At 50.9% G+C, this 17,075-nt stretch overlaps 1 protein-coding gene and 1 pseudogene across 1 annotated transcript in view; both read left to right on the forward strand.

Moving 5' to 3' along the window:
• LOC144168711 (heat shock protein 60A-like) overlaps window positions 1-13,226 on the forward strand; it is a 32,251-nt gene extending 19,025 nt beyond the window's left edge. The window contains exons 4-6 of the mRNA XM_077697656.1: window positions 4,052-4,415; window positions 7,796-8,131; window positions 12,717-13,226. Of these exons, the coding sequence (XP_077553782.1) occupies window positions 4,052-4,415; window positions 7,796-8,131; window positions 12,717-12,869 (853 nt within the window). The 3' untranslated portion in view covers window positions 12,870-13,226. The remainder of the gene's footprint in view (window positions 1-4,051; window positions 4,416-7,795; window positions 8,132-12,716) is intronic.
• Window positions 8,163-12,710, forward strand: LOC144168710 (uncharacterized; annotated as a pseudogene).
• Window positions 13,227-17,075: the final 3,849 nt, after the last annotated feature.

The following is a 17,075-nucleotide window of genomic DNA, read 5'->3' on the forward strand; positions in this document are numbered from 1 at the left end:
ATACGGGAGCAAGGGGCTAATAAAGGCCCACAAATGCTTTGCCGCGCGCTTGCTGGAACGATGGAACCCAACAAGCATGAGCGAACTTGATCGAAGGCCATACACAGTGGGCAAGGAGCTCGCTCGTGGCATTGGGTGGCCCGTGTTGCCGTTTGAGTTTTATCGACACCCGTTTGAGCTCTTGCGTCTCCCAAAATCTACTTCTACAACCAAACTTCATTACATTAAAATTTCAGCAAACGAGACTTTGGGGTTCTCAAAAGACTTTGAAACTGTAGTTAGAAAAACAATTATTTAAGTCTAGAACGATTTTAAAGAGCTTGATCGTAATAACTTTTCACTTGTTTGTTTTCCAACACTTCATATGGGATTAGAGTGTGACCTGGTTCGGTACACGGGTGGTGCAAAAAAAGAAAAACTGACAGTTTTGAGCATGCTGGTAGGTTTTATCAGTTCTGCCACTAATAATTGTTCTTTTTTTTTAGCCAAGTTTAACTCTAATATTGAACTTTTTGTCAAGTTAGGAGAACAAATTTGGGCAGCTGTGGCGACACCAAAACATGGCAGGGGTATGTGAAAACTCAACTGCCCTCAAATTGTCGGGTAGATCAGCGGAACTCCTTCCAGTTCCAATGGCATTTCAAGCTTCAAAGGCCATTCAACTAACTCAAAGGAGCTTTGAAGCACTCGTGTGGCACTGGTATTGTCACCAACCCGCTTTCTGGCAATTGTGTAGCAGCCCTTTCCTTTTTGATTTTTTTTTACTGTTCTGCTCACTGTCGGTAACAGCGGCCAGATTTTATTTTTTGACATGATTTTGAACTGAAACAATTCCGTGCAGTGCACCAATCCAGCTGCCGTACTCGTTCCCACGCAGGCTGGCCGTGGCAACAGTGTACCGCCTCGCATCTGTTGGTCTTGCTTGGTGGTAGAGTTGACCGGTTGTGCCAATAGTGTATCATCTTGCGTTTGCCGTACACGTCTTGCATGGTGGTAGAGTTGACCGGCTGCGCGTGTGCAGTGCGCGGCTTAGCTGTCGTACCCAACCATGCGCTGACCGATCGCATGGACAGTGCATCATGGTGCGTCGGCTGTACTGTCTTGCGTGCTTGTAGGGTCGACCCACCTTGCTCCAACAGTGTGTCTCGCTTCGGCCATACTCATTTCTTGCGTATTCGTAGAGTCGACCAGCTGTGTGCGTGCAGCTGCCGCAATGAACCCCGTTCCGAATGGCTGCACCAACAGTGTATCATCTCGTATGGTCGACTGGTCGCACCAGCAGGGTACCGTCCTCGACCGGCTGTGCACGTGCAATGCGTCGCACGACTGCCGTACTCGTTCCCACGCCAACGGTATTGCCTTGCATCAGCCATTCTTGTGTAGGCGTCGAGTGGATTGGCCGCACCAACAGTGTCTCGCCTTGCATCGGTTTTACTCGTGTCTCCCGTGGTCGTAGAGTTGACCCAAAACTACAGAATCAGGCATCATGCAACTGCAGCACTTGCCAGCTCTCCGGTGGTGTATCACCTCGCATAGACTCCTCGCCCAGTCTGTATTTGAATTTGCTGTCTTCATCGCGGTAACCCAGCTCTTCTTCAGCTTCTCGCATTTCGAGAAGGCACGAGAACTTATTCCTGGTGTTGCCGAGGGGTTCTCGTTGGAGAAAGTCACGTTGTGATTGGCATTGCGTGAAGATTTGTCCCCAACCACACGAGGCACGAGTTACACTGCCCACTCATGACAAGGGCTACTGAGGAGAGACGAAGGGATGAGACTTCGACATCACGTATTTCAGTTTGCTGTAGTGGCCACACTTTGCTAGCTGATGCGTCATCAGCTGCTGTGCACGTGTGGAACTTAAAATTGGATCACAAGAAACCTTAGGCCTGTATTCCACACATTGGATCTAAATTTGGTGCAAGTAAATTTTTACTTTGGTTGGTCTTAGGGGCCATGAAGACAAAACACAGTTGAACCTCGATATGACGAACCTCGATTTAACGAAATTCGCGATACAATGAATTTTTTCAAGTTTTCTATCAAAATTTTGCTAAATGCATGTATGTTTATCTCGATTTTACGAAGTAATTTCGTGCAGCGTTTCCGATTTAACGAAGTTGCAGCAAGAAAGGAAGAACAAAATTCCGGTCGAGGCAAGTTTTATTTTGCCTCTCAGAGCCTACATTGAAAACATTCAGTACTCGCATTAACTCTTAAACGGCTAAGGTGAAAGAAAAGCGGTGAAATCTGTGATTGACAACAATTTAAAAGCGATGAAAGAAGCTGCTCAAACCGCTAGCAGTCATAGACGGTTGAATAGTGCAGCCACCATTTTAACGTCTCCATCGTTGCCTACGCAAGTGCCCTCTATGCTTAGGCTGCCGAAGCTTACTTCAAGCTTTTTTTGTACGCGTCCTTCCTCACGGTGCTGCTGCCCTAGGTTGTGCTCGCTGATAACCACATTAATATTTTGTTCATGCATCATTAGGTGAGTCTTGTAAGCAGCGTGAGCACTCCAAGGGAAGGAAAAGTGTTCCGAACAAGAACCTGAGGAAGTGTCGGTGAAACCGACGGTAGGTCGATGGCCACTGAAGTGATATGGACGGGATGGATGCCATCGACGTTCTGCGGAGGCACGCAGGCGCACGCGAATGTTTACAACCAAGCCTTGTTAGTGCTGTCAGCATACGAGGTCAAGAAACGCCAAGCACAGCTTACGGAATTCTTCACTACGGCTTAAACATCGAGTGCTGGTGGCAATACATTGCTCTCTTTGAACGTGGTCATCTTCGTTCCACCTGTGTTCATTAGACAGCTGCGATGCGGAGAAGTCGGCTTCTTTAGGGCTCAGTGGGCATAAAAGTAATTGCTTAATCGAATTTGCCGGAAGACTGAACAGAAACTTTGGCCAAGCGAAGCAGCGAAAATGAACTCAAAACGCGCAGTACGGAGTTCACGCGGCTGCCATCTTGCGTTGCCTCCGCGACACCCAATCAGGAGGGTCATATTAGTGCACCCCGACCAGAGGGCCAATAGTGCTTCAGCATCTATTCCTAGCTTCGTTTGTGCATCGTTTCTTTTCTGCCGTTTGTGCGTTTGTGAATGGACGAAGATAAAAGAGATGAGCAAAACCGGAAAGACAATTGCTCGGCCGATCTAACAATATCAAAATGGCCACGCACGGTGGCACTGCTGCGCAGATACAGCGCTCCGAAAATTGCCATTTTTTGTGGCCCTTTTGCGCTGATATTTTGTCACCGCACCTGGCAGAAGTATTTTTTTGTCACTTTGCGACGCTTTTCAGTGGAAAAACTTTGCAGACGCACAGAATAGGAAACATAGAAGCCGAATATGTGGCTTTCAAAAAAACGATGTTTTGGTCATTTTTCCGAAGCTGAAAGCCGCGTCCCCCTTTGAAGGCTATTGTCAAGTAGCCGCACAGTTCGCCACTATGAACACGCCGGGTCGTGGAAAGTCGATGAGGAAAGACCGGCAGCAGGTTTTTGGGTGGTTCACCCGAGCGCTGAAGCCGGGTTGCGTAACAGCATCGCAACAGGGGACATACTAGTGGAAATTAACAAGAAGAAATGGACGTAGGCAGGGCGTGTAATGCGAAGGCTAGATAACCGTTGGTCATTACGGATAACTGAGTGGATCCCTAGAGAAGGCCAGCGTTGGCAGGGGGGGCAGAAAGTTATGTGGGCAGATGAGAACAAAAGGTTTGCGGGGAGAAATCGGTCGCAGTTAGCACAGGACCGGGATAATTGGAGATCCATGGGAGAGGCCTTTGCCCTGCAGTGGGCGTGGACAGGCTGATGATAACTAAAGACAGTGGCATTGTGCTGCTGAGCATGAGGATGCGGGTTTGATTCCCGGCTGCAGTGGCCGCTTTCCTGGTGGGGGCGAAAAGTGAAAATGTACGAGGTTTCGGCGCAGGTGGTCAAAACTAATGCGGAGCCCTCCACTACTGCGTCGGCGCGTTAAATCCTAGCTGATGTGGGCCAACACTGCCCTGGCCGTGAACGGTGGTTCGGTTGCCTTGTGCGTGCAGGCTGAAGGTGGGCCTGCAGGTGGCGGCGGTCAAGGCGCCCGGCTTCGGGGACAACCGCAAGGCCACCCTGCAGGACATGGCGGTGGCCACGGGGGGCCTGGTGTTTGGCGACGAGGCCAACCTGGTCAAGCTGGAGGACGTCCAGGCCGGGGACCTGGGCCAGGCCGGCGAGGTGGTCATCACCAAGGACGACACCCTGGTGCTCAAGGGCAAGGGCAAGAAGGAGGACGTGGACCGCCGGGTGGCCCAGATCCGCGACGAGATCGAGCTCTCCAACTCCGAGTACGAGAAGGAGAAGCTGGGCGAGCGCCTGGCCCGCCTGGCCAGCGGGGTGGCCGTGCTGCGCGTCGGGGGCTCCAGCGAGGTGAGGCTCCACTTTGCTCTTGTTACTGGAAACCTAAATGTGAGTCGGGAACATTTTCGATTTAGCTAACCTTTCCCTTTGAAGACAAGGTGGCCGGTGTGGCCTACAAAAAAGGAAGGCAATGCTTAAAACACGAGATAAGAGAAACGGGACCAGGCAGTAAACTCGAAACACAAGTAAACAAATCATACAAGGTTCACCGTCCGTCATATGGCGTAGCATGACTTGAGGCAAATCATGTGGATGACTTCAAGCCACGTGCATTCTCGGGATGGGCCGCAGTCTCCATCGGACAGCCTCGTAGACAAATTAGATGTATGGTCCAAGATGAGAGAAGCTTCTCACTGAGGCTGCGTCATCGACATCACATTTCTGCTGGCGTGCGCTGGTCAGTCGGTGTTTTTGGGTGATGCTTTGGTCACGTTGGGTTGTGGGGGCCAAGCCCCTCAAATCGGGGCGAGGAGGCGCTAGCGATAGCGACGTCCTCCTCCTCGGTGGGGCGAGGACGATCCTCGCGCACTTCCCTCCTCTCCCTACGAGGCGATGGGGGTTGCGCGCAGGAGACTCCCCGGTGAGACCGCCCTTGGGACGCGCAGCGATCGCATGGTACGGAAATGCCCTTTGGCCACTTTTGGCCGTGTCTTGCATTGGCCGTTGTTTCCCACTTCCGTGGGTCACGGTACCCACCTTGTCGATTAGCGCATGCCTCGATTTGCTTTGCATCAGTGCGTTTATCTAGGATGCTCGGCAAGTCTCCGCGGGCATATTCCACTCATTGGTGGGTTGCCCCCACGTCCGCGACGTGACGGCTTGCGCTGTCTAAGGTCAGTGGACGAGCGCCGATGCCGCCCGGTCGAGTCCAGTGGCTTGAAAAGTGTAGCGGCCACAGAGAGCCCCCTTCCCCTACGTCAGCGAGCGTTGCGGCCGGCCAACGCCCGCGGACGCAAACTGCTGCCCGACTACGGACTGGGCACACGCTGACGGCTGTATGCCCCAGGGGCTAGGTGCGTAGTGCGGTGTAGCGTTTGTATCATGGTTTCCCGCGTAATAAACCCCTGTACTATGAAATATCTCGCTTCCCGGTGAAGTGACTGACAACGTACGCACGCGGCGAAAGTCGTGGCTCGCTCTCGAACTCGTTGTGGGCAGAGTCTCTCGGCAGGGCAGTTCGGTGCTGCGCGAGAGCAGTGAGAATAACGACGGCGCGTTATTCTATTACTCTATCCTGTTCCTTAATGCTAATGTCGAGGATTAAGGATACGGAATGCCCACAGGGTTTGCGTCATCAGGATTTGTGTCGTTGCGGCGCTGGAGGGTTTGCATTCTGTCGCTGCTGTCCAGAAGCTGCTGCTTTTAGTTTCCCTTCTACGTCAACTGGGCGACCTTCCGTGCTCCAAGTCAGTGCCGTTGCAGCAACTTGGCAATCTCTGCATATGGCGAGCAGTTGAAGCGCTGCAGGCATCGGCTGGTTCGGCTGGTGTGCAACAGGTATTCGTCTCATTCGGGCGTTGACCGGAAAACCTCGCAGACTGAGTTCATTGTAAGGGCAGCGGCGCTAGATCTGGCCAGCTTGCACAGAGGACATCTATGGGGGTAAAGCATCGATTTGCCGGTCGTCCCCCCTTAATTAAGTGCATGTCAAGGGCCTTCTTGATCCTGACTGCATCTGAGAGAAATTCAGCAGTTTTCAGTAGGCTGTGGGCAAGGCCAGCAAAGAATTCTTGCTTTATTCCGCGCATCAAGAACTGCACTTCTTTCTCTTCGCTCATATGCGGGTCAGCATGGTGAAATAGTCTCGTCCCCTTAATAACAAAAATAGGGATCACTTGATTGGGGTGTTGCGTGCGTGTCTGCAGCGAAAGCTCGGCTCATTCCTTTCGTACGACGGCAGTGAATGTCTTCAAGAACTCGCTGTTGAAAAGCACCCCGGTCGTACGGGAGCCTATCATGGACACGGAACTAATTTGGAGCAGAATAAATAAATAAAGAGTAAAGAATAGAGAATAAAGAGACTATGCCCAAGTGTTGGGCCACCTGTTTAATATCCAGACGCGCACCAGCCTCTCCAACCGTTCTTCCGGGCCTTCACCAGGGGACCCCTGAAGGGTGATGGTTCTCGGGGCTCGAATGATGGCCGAAGTGGCTTCTTGCACTGTAGTGTTGGTGGCGGCAGTGTTTTCCTGGGTTCCTTCTGGCAGGACAGCAAACTTGGTTAACTCGGCAGCTGTATCAGCCTTGAAGTGCGTAGAGAGGGCTTACCTTAGAAGAAAGAAGCGAGGTTCTCGTGTGTCTAAAGTACAGCTGTCCATTGATAGATTTGACATAGGCATGGGAAACTTAGTCATGAAAGGCTCGTTTGCATGCGAGTTGGGAAAGGTTGCACTTTGGGGCTTCCTGCACATGCGCCCAGCAGGACGCCATCTCGTAGCAAGTGGAAAGTGCCCATCGCGTGTCACTGTACCCAGTGGAAAGCTAACGGAGGTTCTTTTAGGAATTGGCGTTTATTGCGTCGAACTTGTGCTCAGGCACCGAAGAAACAGTCAACAGACTGGCATGCATCGTTGGCGGTGCTTGTTTTCCACTGTTGTGCTATTTTTACTGAGAAATCGGTTTAAATTGAATTCAACGAGAAAGTGGTAGTGATTGCAAGCCCTTTTCCTAACAACAAGATTGCGGCAAGCGAGAAGGAAATGCCTTGAAAATGCACTGAAGACAAACCAGAAGAGAAGGTTTGCAGCTGTGTAAATCCCTGGTGAATTACGGGCAGCTGTTTCCTTCCTTGTATCACAAATCTCAAGTGCGCCTTGCAAACAAATTTTTTCGTATGTATTGTATTTGTTTGTGCCTGTGTGCATGCCTCATGTGGCACTGCAGTGCAGTCATTTGCATGGAACACTTGTCAGCTCTCCCGTGCTTTTTGAACACGCAGACCATGTCATCAAAGGGACAGTAGAAGTTTGTTCTGTAAATTGCACATTGCTTGTGTGCCTTGTAGTTTCAACAGGCTGTGGGTTTCACGGTCAAGAGGACAGCCAGCACTGACTGTCAACTGTTTCGATATGAGCTCTGTTTAGAATCCGTCACTGCCCCGTGAGGTAAGAGAAGTTGAGAAGCCATGCCCTCCATTGCGAAGCTGGAAACGTCGGCCCTCCCACCAACCTCTGGATTGGGCTGGGCTGGGGCTTTTGTGGGCCAGCCTTTCGGTGCCATTGCTAGGGTGCATCTGCGATAAACTTGAGCAGGCGGTGAAAAAAAAGCAAAAGCTCTCGTCTTATGTAAACTTGTTGCACTTGCGTGGTGTGAGGCAGCAAACGAGAAGGCCTGTGTGTGGGGAGCTACAACAGCTGGTGAACCCAGCTGACGCTGTGGTGTGCGTGCAGGTGGAGGTGAACGAGAAGAAGGACCGGGTGAACGACGCGCTGAACGCGACGCGGGCGGCCGTGGAGGAGGGCATTGTGCCGGGGGGCGGCACGGCCCTGCTGCGCTGCCTGCCCGCCCTGGAGGCCCTGGGGGCCGACAACGAGGACCAGCGCACGGGCGTGGGCATTGTGCGCAAGGCCCTCAAGCAGCCCTGCATGCAGATCGCCCAGAATGCGGGCGTCGACGCCGCCGTCGTCGTCCAGAAGGTCGTCGAGGGCAAGGCCGACTTCGGCTACGACGCCATGCGCAACGAGTACGTCAACATGATCGACGCCGGCATCATCGACCCCACCAAGGTGCGTCGGGAAGGGCGTAGGGAGACAGGGTTCCTTGGGGCAGCAGTGCTTTCCCCTTGAGGGCTTTCAAAATCAACTTTTTTATTTCTTTGTGGATTCCGATGAAAATTGGCACAGCAACTGGTAATACTTCTGTGATAACACCATAAAAATTTCAAGATAATATTTTGATCACTCTTTTATTTAATAAATTTTCTTTCTGTTCCGCTTGTACCGAGCTGGAGCAACTTATAAAACATGATAGAAAACTTGTTCAGAGTGCTTTGCATTCCAAAATGAATGGATGAGGTCGTGACAGTTCTAGAATTTTTTTGTACAACACAATGTATTATAGTTTTCATTTTTTTAGAGGTTAATGTGCAACAGGCATGTCGACTGTGAACGACTATTTGATTAAAAAAAACACAAAAAACAATCCGGGAAAACCAAGAGTGTCACGACCTGAACTGTTCGCTAAGGAATGTAATGCAATAAAGCAAATGAACAACTTGGTTGCGCAAGTCATGCTGATTTCAAAAACGCGTTTACTGACCACAAAAACAAGCGGTCTTGACAGAAGGGCAATAACGGCAAGTTTGGTTTCGAAACCTGCAATGCCTGCGTCGTCTGGCAACAAATGCAAGCCAGAAATCCAATATAATCCAATACGATCCAATATAATAATTATATCAACGGGCGGTCGGTCTCTCGCGTCATTTTTGGCGGAGGTTCGCGTTTGTGCTGCGTGCCATGCCTGCAACTTTACTTTGATGGGATGCCAGGCGCAGAGTGCCAGTTTCAGTCTGCGTGGCTGGAACACAGTGAATATCGTCACGGGATGAGGCCAGAGGCAAGCGGTCCTTATCGAGCGAAGTGCGCAGCATGTCGGAAGTTGGTTGACATTGCAACACAATAATGGGGGAGTCTGTCTTGAAGAGCCATTAGAAAAGTGCCAAGTACCGATCCAAAGTTGTGGCAGGCGAGGGCTGCTCTTCCGCCACGAGGTTTTTGCAAGCGGCAAACATCACAGAAACGACTTTTCAGTGGGAAAACACGGAAACATCCTCTCGAGCTGTGACCATTGATGAAGACTGCTGAAGGCATGACTCCGTGATTGAAGCCGAAATTTTGTGGATGATGAAAGTTGTGCGATATACAGCTCCAGTGGGTCAGTTTCTGAACTATTCTACAAGATTTTTCTGGATAACGATGTCGTGAAAAACTTCACTTGTTTGGAAACAAAATGCGCGCACGTCGCGGGCCATGGTCTGCGCTCATTTTTCACTTCTCAAGTCTTAGACATGATGGAGAAATCTGACCATTTCGTTGTCCTTTTCGATGATACGTTGAACGAATACCTGCAAAAGAAACAACATGATGTTCACGTGAGACTGTGGAACAATGCTGAGGTGACAACAAGATATGTGACATCGGCATTCATGGGTCACAGCACAGCGGGCGTTCTCATGAAGAACTTGACGGAAGCGCTGGTGTCCTTTCCGATGAGCAAAATTGTACAGCTTTCCATGGATGGTCCCGATGTCAACGGGAGTCTTTTCCACAAGTTACAGCAGCACATGAAAAATGACATCTAAGTTCAGTGTTTGGATAATGGATCGTGTGGCCTTCACACAGTGCATAATGCCTACAAAGCTGGAATGCACGCAACGGGCTGGCCAGTTGACACGTACCGTATCCTCACTGTTTTATGATGCACCGGCCAGGGGTGAATATTTTGTTCAAGAGACAGGGAGCAGTTTGTCTGCATTTGCTTTCGTATCTCACCATTGGATCGCGAGCGTGCCCGTAGTGGAAAGAGCTCTGGCCACTTGGGAGCACTTGAAGCGATACACTGAAGCAGTGAGTGGCCGCAGGCTACCCGCGCCAAAATGCAGAGCATATGAGAACGTCGGTGCTTTTTTAAATGACCAGCTGCAAAACTGAACTTTTCCCTAAATGTTGCAGCCTTTCCTGACTTTTTCCAGAGTGATTCTCCCGAGACATTTTTGCCGGCAAAAGAACTTGAAAGTGTTCTGAGGGGTTTAAAGCGCTCCGCAATGACAGAAGCCAGCAGCATCACGAAGCTGCTGCGAATTGATGTTGAAGATGCTGCCTTTTATGCAGAACTTGAAAAGGTGGAGCAGCTGAGGAGATTTTGCAAAGCAGCAAAGCGAGTGCCGGAAGTTCTTGGTGAACCTGATCCGGGAAGTCCTCTGAGGTGCCCTGTTGTTCGTGGGCTCATGTTTTGACCCCTGCCTTGGGAAGCTGAGAAGTGTGCCTGACTGCCTGATCGACAACCCTGAGCACAAACGAGACATTGTGTGCGCATGGCTTTGCGTAGGAAAACTGTGGAAAATGTCATGAACGTCGTGGCACTTTTCTCGTGCGGCTGCTGAGGCACGATGCTTCTTTCTCACACTTCTGGGGCAGGCCTCAGTGGAAAGAGGCTTCAGCATCCACAGGCAGGTTGCGGTCGAGAATTTGGCAGAGCTGTCGCGTATTTCTCAACGAGTTATCTGCGAGGCTGCAAAAAACCATGGCGGCCTGCCAAACGGTCCCATTTCAGAAGAGTTAAGCCAGGCATAGGTATCCAGAAACAAGCACTGTCATGGCAGACAACTTCAAAGAGAAAAGAGCTCAATAAGATGCAAGGGAGGAAGTCAAAGCTTCAAAAAAACTCAAGTGCCTGCTGGAATCCGCGGACCGTTTTTCGGAAGAGGCTGTAGCGAAAAACGACTTCACCTACTTAGTCAAGGCAAACAGCTTTCGTCGAATTACAAAAGAAAAGGAGCTGGAGATAGCTTCTATATCCGTACTGCCCTCCAAAAGCACAGACTTAATGGCATCTGTCAAGTGGCCGCGGTAGGAGTCAAGAACCAGGAGTTGCTCCTTAAACAGCAGAGCACCGGCACATCGCTGCCAAACAGTCCCGACCCAATCTTCGGTGAGGGCGCTTGCTCATCCAACCATTCTCGTGGGCTCGCACAACGATGTTCTTAGGGAAAACTTCCTTGGCTGGAAGAGTCTTCCTCTTAAAAGTAGTGTACGGTAACAGCTTTTGCCTCTCGGCCATGCGACGGTGGCCTGCTGCTTCTCGTGGCCTGCAGTTTTGACCTTGACTTCTTTCGCGCCCTTGTCATTCACGGTGTAGGCCACAAGCATGTCGAAATACACCGGGGTCCGGTCGGCGTTACCGATCTGGCCCACTCGGTGCTCCTTTTCCACCTGCTTCTTGATGACAAAGTGCTGGAATGCAAACAGCTTCTCCTTAAAGTCAGGGGGCAGCTTTTGGCACACAGACGTCCGCCGTTGCAGGCTAAACCCGAACCGCTTCATAAAGCGAGTGACCCAACCCCTGCTGGCCTTGAACTGAGTGCCTCGTACGTTTGCGATCTCCCTCGCCTTTGCCTGATTTATCTCCGTCGTCACAGGAATTCCACCCTCTCTTTGCTGCCAGATAGTCAGCAAATTCCTTGTCCACCTCGTGGTGTTGACTTTTCTTGGGTCCTGCGAAGGCCATTTGCTTGGCAGCTCAGCTGAAAAGTTCGATCTGCTGCTTCTGCCATCGGCGCACGTTCTTCTCATCAACGCTGAATTTGCGCTGTGCTTGAAGGTTTGAAGTTTTCTCGGCCTCCAAGACTACCTTCCGCTTCAAAGTCACGGTGCAGTAGCACCGCTTGGTGGGCGCCATTGTACCGCAAACACGGGCGCTTCTCGAGGTCACACAGCAACGAACGCAAGCAGTCACAGAACACTCAGAGCCGAGTTCACAACGTTCAAACGAGCAAAATGGCGCCTGCAAACCTGCAGGCTGCAAGCTTATGGCTGCGAGAGCAAGCCGCATCCTCGAATCTAAGCTGACCCCCAACTTTCGTAAACGACTTTTTTCTTAAGTATCGGCCTAGATACGAGTAAAGACTGTATCTGAGTGCGGACGCGGTGGAGGTTCCTGCGCACACGAGGTGTCGGAGGTTGGTCAGGTTCCTGTGCCCGCCCCAGGCCAGTAGATGGGCACTATTGACTGGCCCAGGCACCTTGCTGGGGCTACTTACAAAGACTTGCATGCTACGAAAAGTCTGTCTGCCCAATGCTAGCCAAGCGCATGTAGGCAAGAATCCCAGGCTTTCGTGCGAGGAAAGAAACTTGTTTCTCCCAGAACCCCGAGCCTTTTATTGTCATTTCTACTGTGCACTTTTAACACGTAGGTAAAATTATCGGCAGGCAAGTGCTGCCGCAGTAAGGTGTCATGGCAGCTGCGGGGATGCGCCTCACTGTAGACATCGAATTAGGAACCAACTGCTTGTAAACTGACCGTCCTGATTTAGCGAAATAATTTTCAGTTGCCAGTGACTTAGATGGTGTTTTCTGTTGGAGTCATCTAGCGTCAGCGGGCAAAGTGCCCGGCCAGTGTCTACAGACGAGGCTGAATGATAGGCAGGAATGCAGCCAAGCCGCATGCGATGGGCCAAGAAAGGTTTGTACAAAAACTGCTTGTGGTTGCTGAGCAGAGCAACCAACGAAGGCAGCTCAAAGCTCTTTTGAATGGGATGCAGGCCAACGGGGGCACTGGCGCAGTGGTAACTGACCCGAGTCTTTGCGTGTGCAGGTGGTGCGGACAGCGTTGCTGGACGCGTCGGGCGTGGCGTCGCTGTTGACAACAGCGGAGGCCGTGGTGGTGGAGCTTCCCAAGGAAGACAAGGCCGACCCCATGGCCGGCATGGGTGGTGGCATGGGAGGCATGGGGGGCATGGGCATGTGAGCAGCAGAGTACTCCCCTTGGGCCCTGTCTGGCAGCGCTGCAGCTGACTGGGACTGGCCAGTCTCCCGCTCGCATCGCAGGACTTGTGGGATGATGTAGTCCAGAGGCTCCGAGAAGTGCAGCCGCCCCCGTGTTGAGTGGTGCCTGGATGGCTGCAGTGCTTGCCCACGGTCGTCAGGACATCAGTGTAGTGACTGGACAAACGGCTCGGGACCATCCCCCCCACACCCATTGTGTGCATAGTCTGGGTTTTCCCGCTGTCGGAGCGGGGAAGCCGCCCATTTTCGCCCTGTTATTATTGTTCATATAGTTGACGTGTAAAAAATAAAAGCGCGATTTTGTCATTTTCATATTGAATGGGGACAAGTGTCGTGTCTTTGTCTCGCATGCATGTACCAAAGTACTGCAGACCTAAATTCACAGTCCAGATTCAACCTTTGGCAACACCCCTTTTCTCTCCTGTGCATAAGCTGCCAGTGCGGTGTGTGTCCGTCCTCTCTAAGCTGTTACGCTGGCTCAAAGAATCACTCCTGTTGGACTTTTGCCAACAACCAGTAGTCTGTGGCCTGAACTTGTAGTCCGGCAGCGTGCGCATTCCAACTAGGAAAAGTGTATTAATGCACTGAGTAAGAGTTATGGTTGTAATTGGTGTCAGCTTTTTGTAGCGTAAGCTACACAGGCCGAGGTTGAGCAGTTTCGCATGGGGTGTGAAGGGCCGTTCTGCGCAAGTGCGAGGAGCATTAAGATTGGTTTGGATCGGATTGGATTGAATTAAATTGGGTTGTGTTGGATTGATATCTACTAATCCAATTGGAGTACGGGTGTGTAGAGAATTGGGTCTGCACATTCGCCGGTCTGCACATTCCAGAGGAGTGACGTCATGGCCGCGGCAGACATACTGGCGCCGGCGCGTGCCTAGCCGTGCGCCTCCATTGTGCAGTAGCTAAGTCTGACGCTGCACAGGAGCCGCTTGATAGCCGTTTCGCGTGGCTCCTGAAGAGCTGTGCTGCGCATGTGTGAGGAGCAGTGACGACTGGACCAGATTGGATTGGATTGGAAATCGTTTTAGCAGCAGTAAGCATAATCTGCTAATCCTAGGCAACCAGGAAACCTCAGAATAACCAGCTGAGCCTTGGCCCACGATACGTATACCCTGGCATAGCCGAGCTAAGCCACTGCTAATTTTTCAGGTGGTGGTAGCTTCTAACTCTCAGTGGCTTGTTTATCACAAATGTCGGCTAGTGCCGGGGCATGACCAAAGTTGGTCTGGGGGCGTAGGAGTTGATGAGGCACAATTTGTGGCTGTTGCCTGCAGTGTGTCCAACGTCTGCAGCATAGTCCCTGCACAATTGCCTTAGCTGCCACAGGCGAAGAATGTTCGAGCTCCCCGGAAACGGCATCGAGCACGGTTACGGGGGTAGCTCTGCGAGAAGCGTGTGCAGGACTTCATTCACCCTGCTGATATTCTGAGTGCCCCCTCCACTCGAGCCTCCAGTCTAGGAGATCCTCGGAGGAGATTTTCGCATGCAAAAGGCATCGAGGGAGCACATTGAGTGGAGGACAGAGTACAATCACTCATCTCGTGATGCTTACCCACCCCGCGTTTTGCTGGTGTGAGACTTTTTATAACGCAAAACGTCAAATCTTTTGAATGCACTCGCAGCGTGACTTGCACTATTGTGGTTTTCCTTTTATCTCACCGGGGCACACATTGCTGGCTTCACAAGATGCCGTGCAGAGGCAGAGCTGATTATTGCTAAGACTTTTATCATTATGTTGAGATTCATGTTCTTGTAAATCACAGTGGAAGGGTTAAACATTGCAGAATTCCCGTCTGTGGTCTACGCATTGCTGTCTACAGAAAAGTATTGTTACAGAAAACAGCTGTAACTGATTTTACCAACGCTATCTTGAAATCACTTCCAAGGTGACTTCAACATTGTGCAAAGTTTTATCCGCTTTCATGATTGCGTAGTTAGCAGTGAAGTTGTAAATATTGCGGAGTTCTCATCTGTTCCCGTCACTATGTTTGCTGCGGGAGGGGCACGGGAACTTGCCGTGTTTGTCTGCTAGACAAGCATGACAAATTCCAGTCCTTCAAAGTTTTAGTCAGCTAATTTCTGGGAAGCTGGCAGCATTGCAAAATACAAGCGCATTTTCTTTCGTGCACTCCGTGGGCTGTGCTATATGTATAATACCAATGCACGACTTGGGTAAAAAAAGGTTATAAATTTTTTACTGGGTAGCATTCCCCAATGGCTAAGAGCATGCAACACCTTTGCACAGAGATGCGTAATTGGATGCGTAACACATAATCGTCGTAACTGAGTAAATGGAGAAAAATTTTGAACAATCGAGCAATATCGAAATAATATTTTATAAAAACGGAATAAAGAATATGCATCTCCCATAATCATGCTAGAAAAATAGTCAGGAAAAAAGCACTCGAAACACGAATAAATAACGGTGACCACGGACCAACTGTGTAATCCTGCATTTGTACGATAACAATTGGAGGAAGTAACCCACCTAATCGTCATAATGGTGTAAATGGTGTAACTAATTGGGCAGAATCCCCGCTCTGGGTACCTTGAGCAATCTTGGTGATGGTATTGGCGACACCGCGGACCCCGAGCCCCCCCAACATAAGTTGTGACCTACCGTGGTGATGTGTTTAGAGGTGAAGGGTAAGAAGCCACAAACGGTGGCCGTCGGCGCCCAGGTCAAGCTCCAGCAGATGGGCTCTCCCTGTCTGTTTACCAGGCAGGGGGCTCCGGGACCTCTCTCGGTATCAGGGTAACCCGAGCAAAGAAAGTACCCCCGTCCCCTGCTATAGCATGCTATGCTATATGGTATTGTCTACGCCCCCCCCACCCCGAAATGTGATCGGTCCCTGAAAAGGGGCCGCACCGAAGTATCTTTTCCCCCATTGCCATGCTTAACTTTTCCTGAACCGCATCATTACTCTCTATTTCTTGTCATGGAATCCCTCAGTCCAGCCCACCCTCTTGCATCGCAGTCGGTCTTCTTGATCGCAAAATATCTTGAAGCCATAATAGGAAAATCGTATAAGGCCAAAAAACAAAGGACTGGTGAACTCATCGAAGCAAATGACAAGCAGCAGTCCACAAAGCTTCTAGCTCAGGACTGGCTGGTCTAGACATCAGGGTCACACCCCATCGGAGCCTCAACAGCTTGCAGGGTGTGATATCCGAGCCAGATCTGCTGAATGAAACACATGCGGATCTCCTGGCAGGCTTGAAGGATCATGGCGTCATGCCGCGAGACGCATCACCATCCGGAGAGACAAGGAGATTCCCACCAAGCACATCATCTTGACTTTTGACCGCGGAACAACATATAAATGCAGGCTTTATACGGTGCTCCGTCCGTCCCTACAGCACTCAAGGACACACCACCACGCATTGCATTAGGTTTGAAATTGTGATATCCATTTATGTCGCCTTCCTCGTACATCACTGGTGGGCCAGGATCATCATTTTTTGCAGGCTTTGACATACTCCCAAAGTGGAACACGTCAGCACGCACTAGAACTGGTGGCAACCGGCTTCGCCAACTGGGCGAGCGCGAGCTGTCTTGTGCTCCTACCTTGAGGCGCAGATGCATGTGAACTGTTTTCTCGGTATTTTGTGAGCGTGATGCGCCAGCCTAGACAACGCCGGGCGCTTTTCGTAAAGCGCGTGCTGTGTAAAGGGTAAGAGTAACTATGACTAGGAATTTTCTGACGACGTACACTGCACACATTATGGCCAGCAACAACAACTTCACTGTTATAAAAGTAGGCGGGAAGGAAAGGCGGAAACTTCAGCCAGTTCAATGGATCTTCACGCTGTCACTGGAACACGAAGTTCGCTGAAGTGCTTGTAGATGGTCACGTGCCATCGTTCAAGGCGCCGAAGTCTCAGTTGTTGAGAGTCCAGCATTTCCCGGCACTTCTGCCAAGCTTCGGGACCCCGAGGGCAATCTGAAGGGCCTGGGCAATGACGTCCTACCAGTTCTGTGAGTGGGAACCAACAGCCCTACTTTGACGTGGCATGGCCAAGCGGCAGCTTTACGTCTCGGCAGCGGGTACAGTTCCTCTGCTTGGCTGCCCGCCCATTTAATCCCTTGGCGTCTGCAAGTTTTTAGACCATGTCTCCGAGGCTCTATAACCCTGTGGTCAGCCGAGACTTGACTGTCGCTATT

The sequence above is a fragment of the Haemaphysalis longicornis genome, unplaced genomic scaffold (genome assembly GCF_048455015.1).
Source record: "Haemaphysalis longicornis isolate Haplotype H1 unplaced genomic scaffold, Haemaphysalis longicornis Haplotype H1 scaffold_2, whole genome shotgun sequence".
Taxonomy (NCBI): Eukaryota; Metazoa; Arthropoda; class Arachnida; order Ixodida; family Ixodidae; genus Haemaphysalis; species Haemaphysalis longicornis.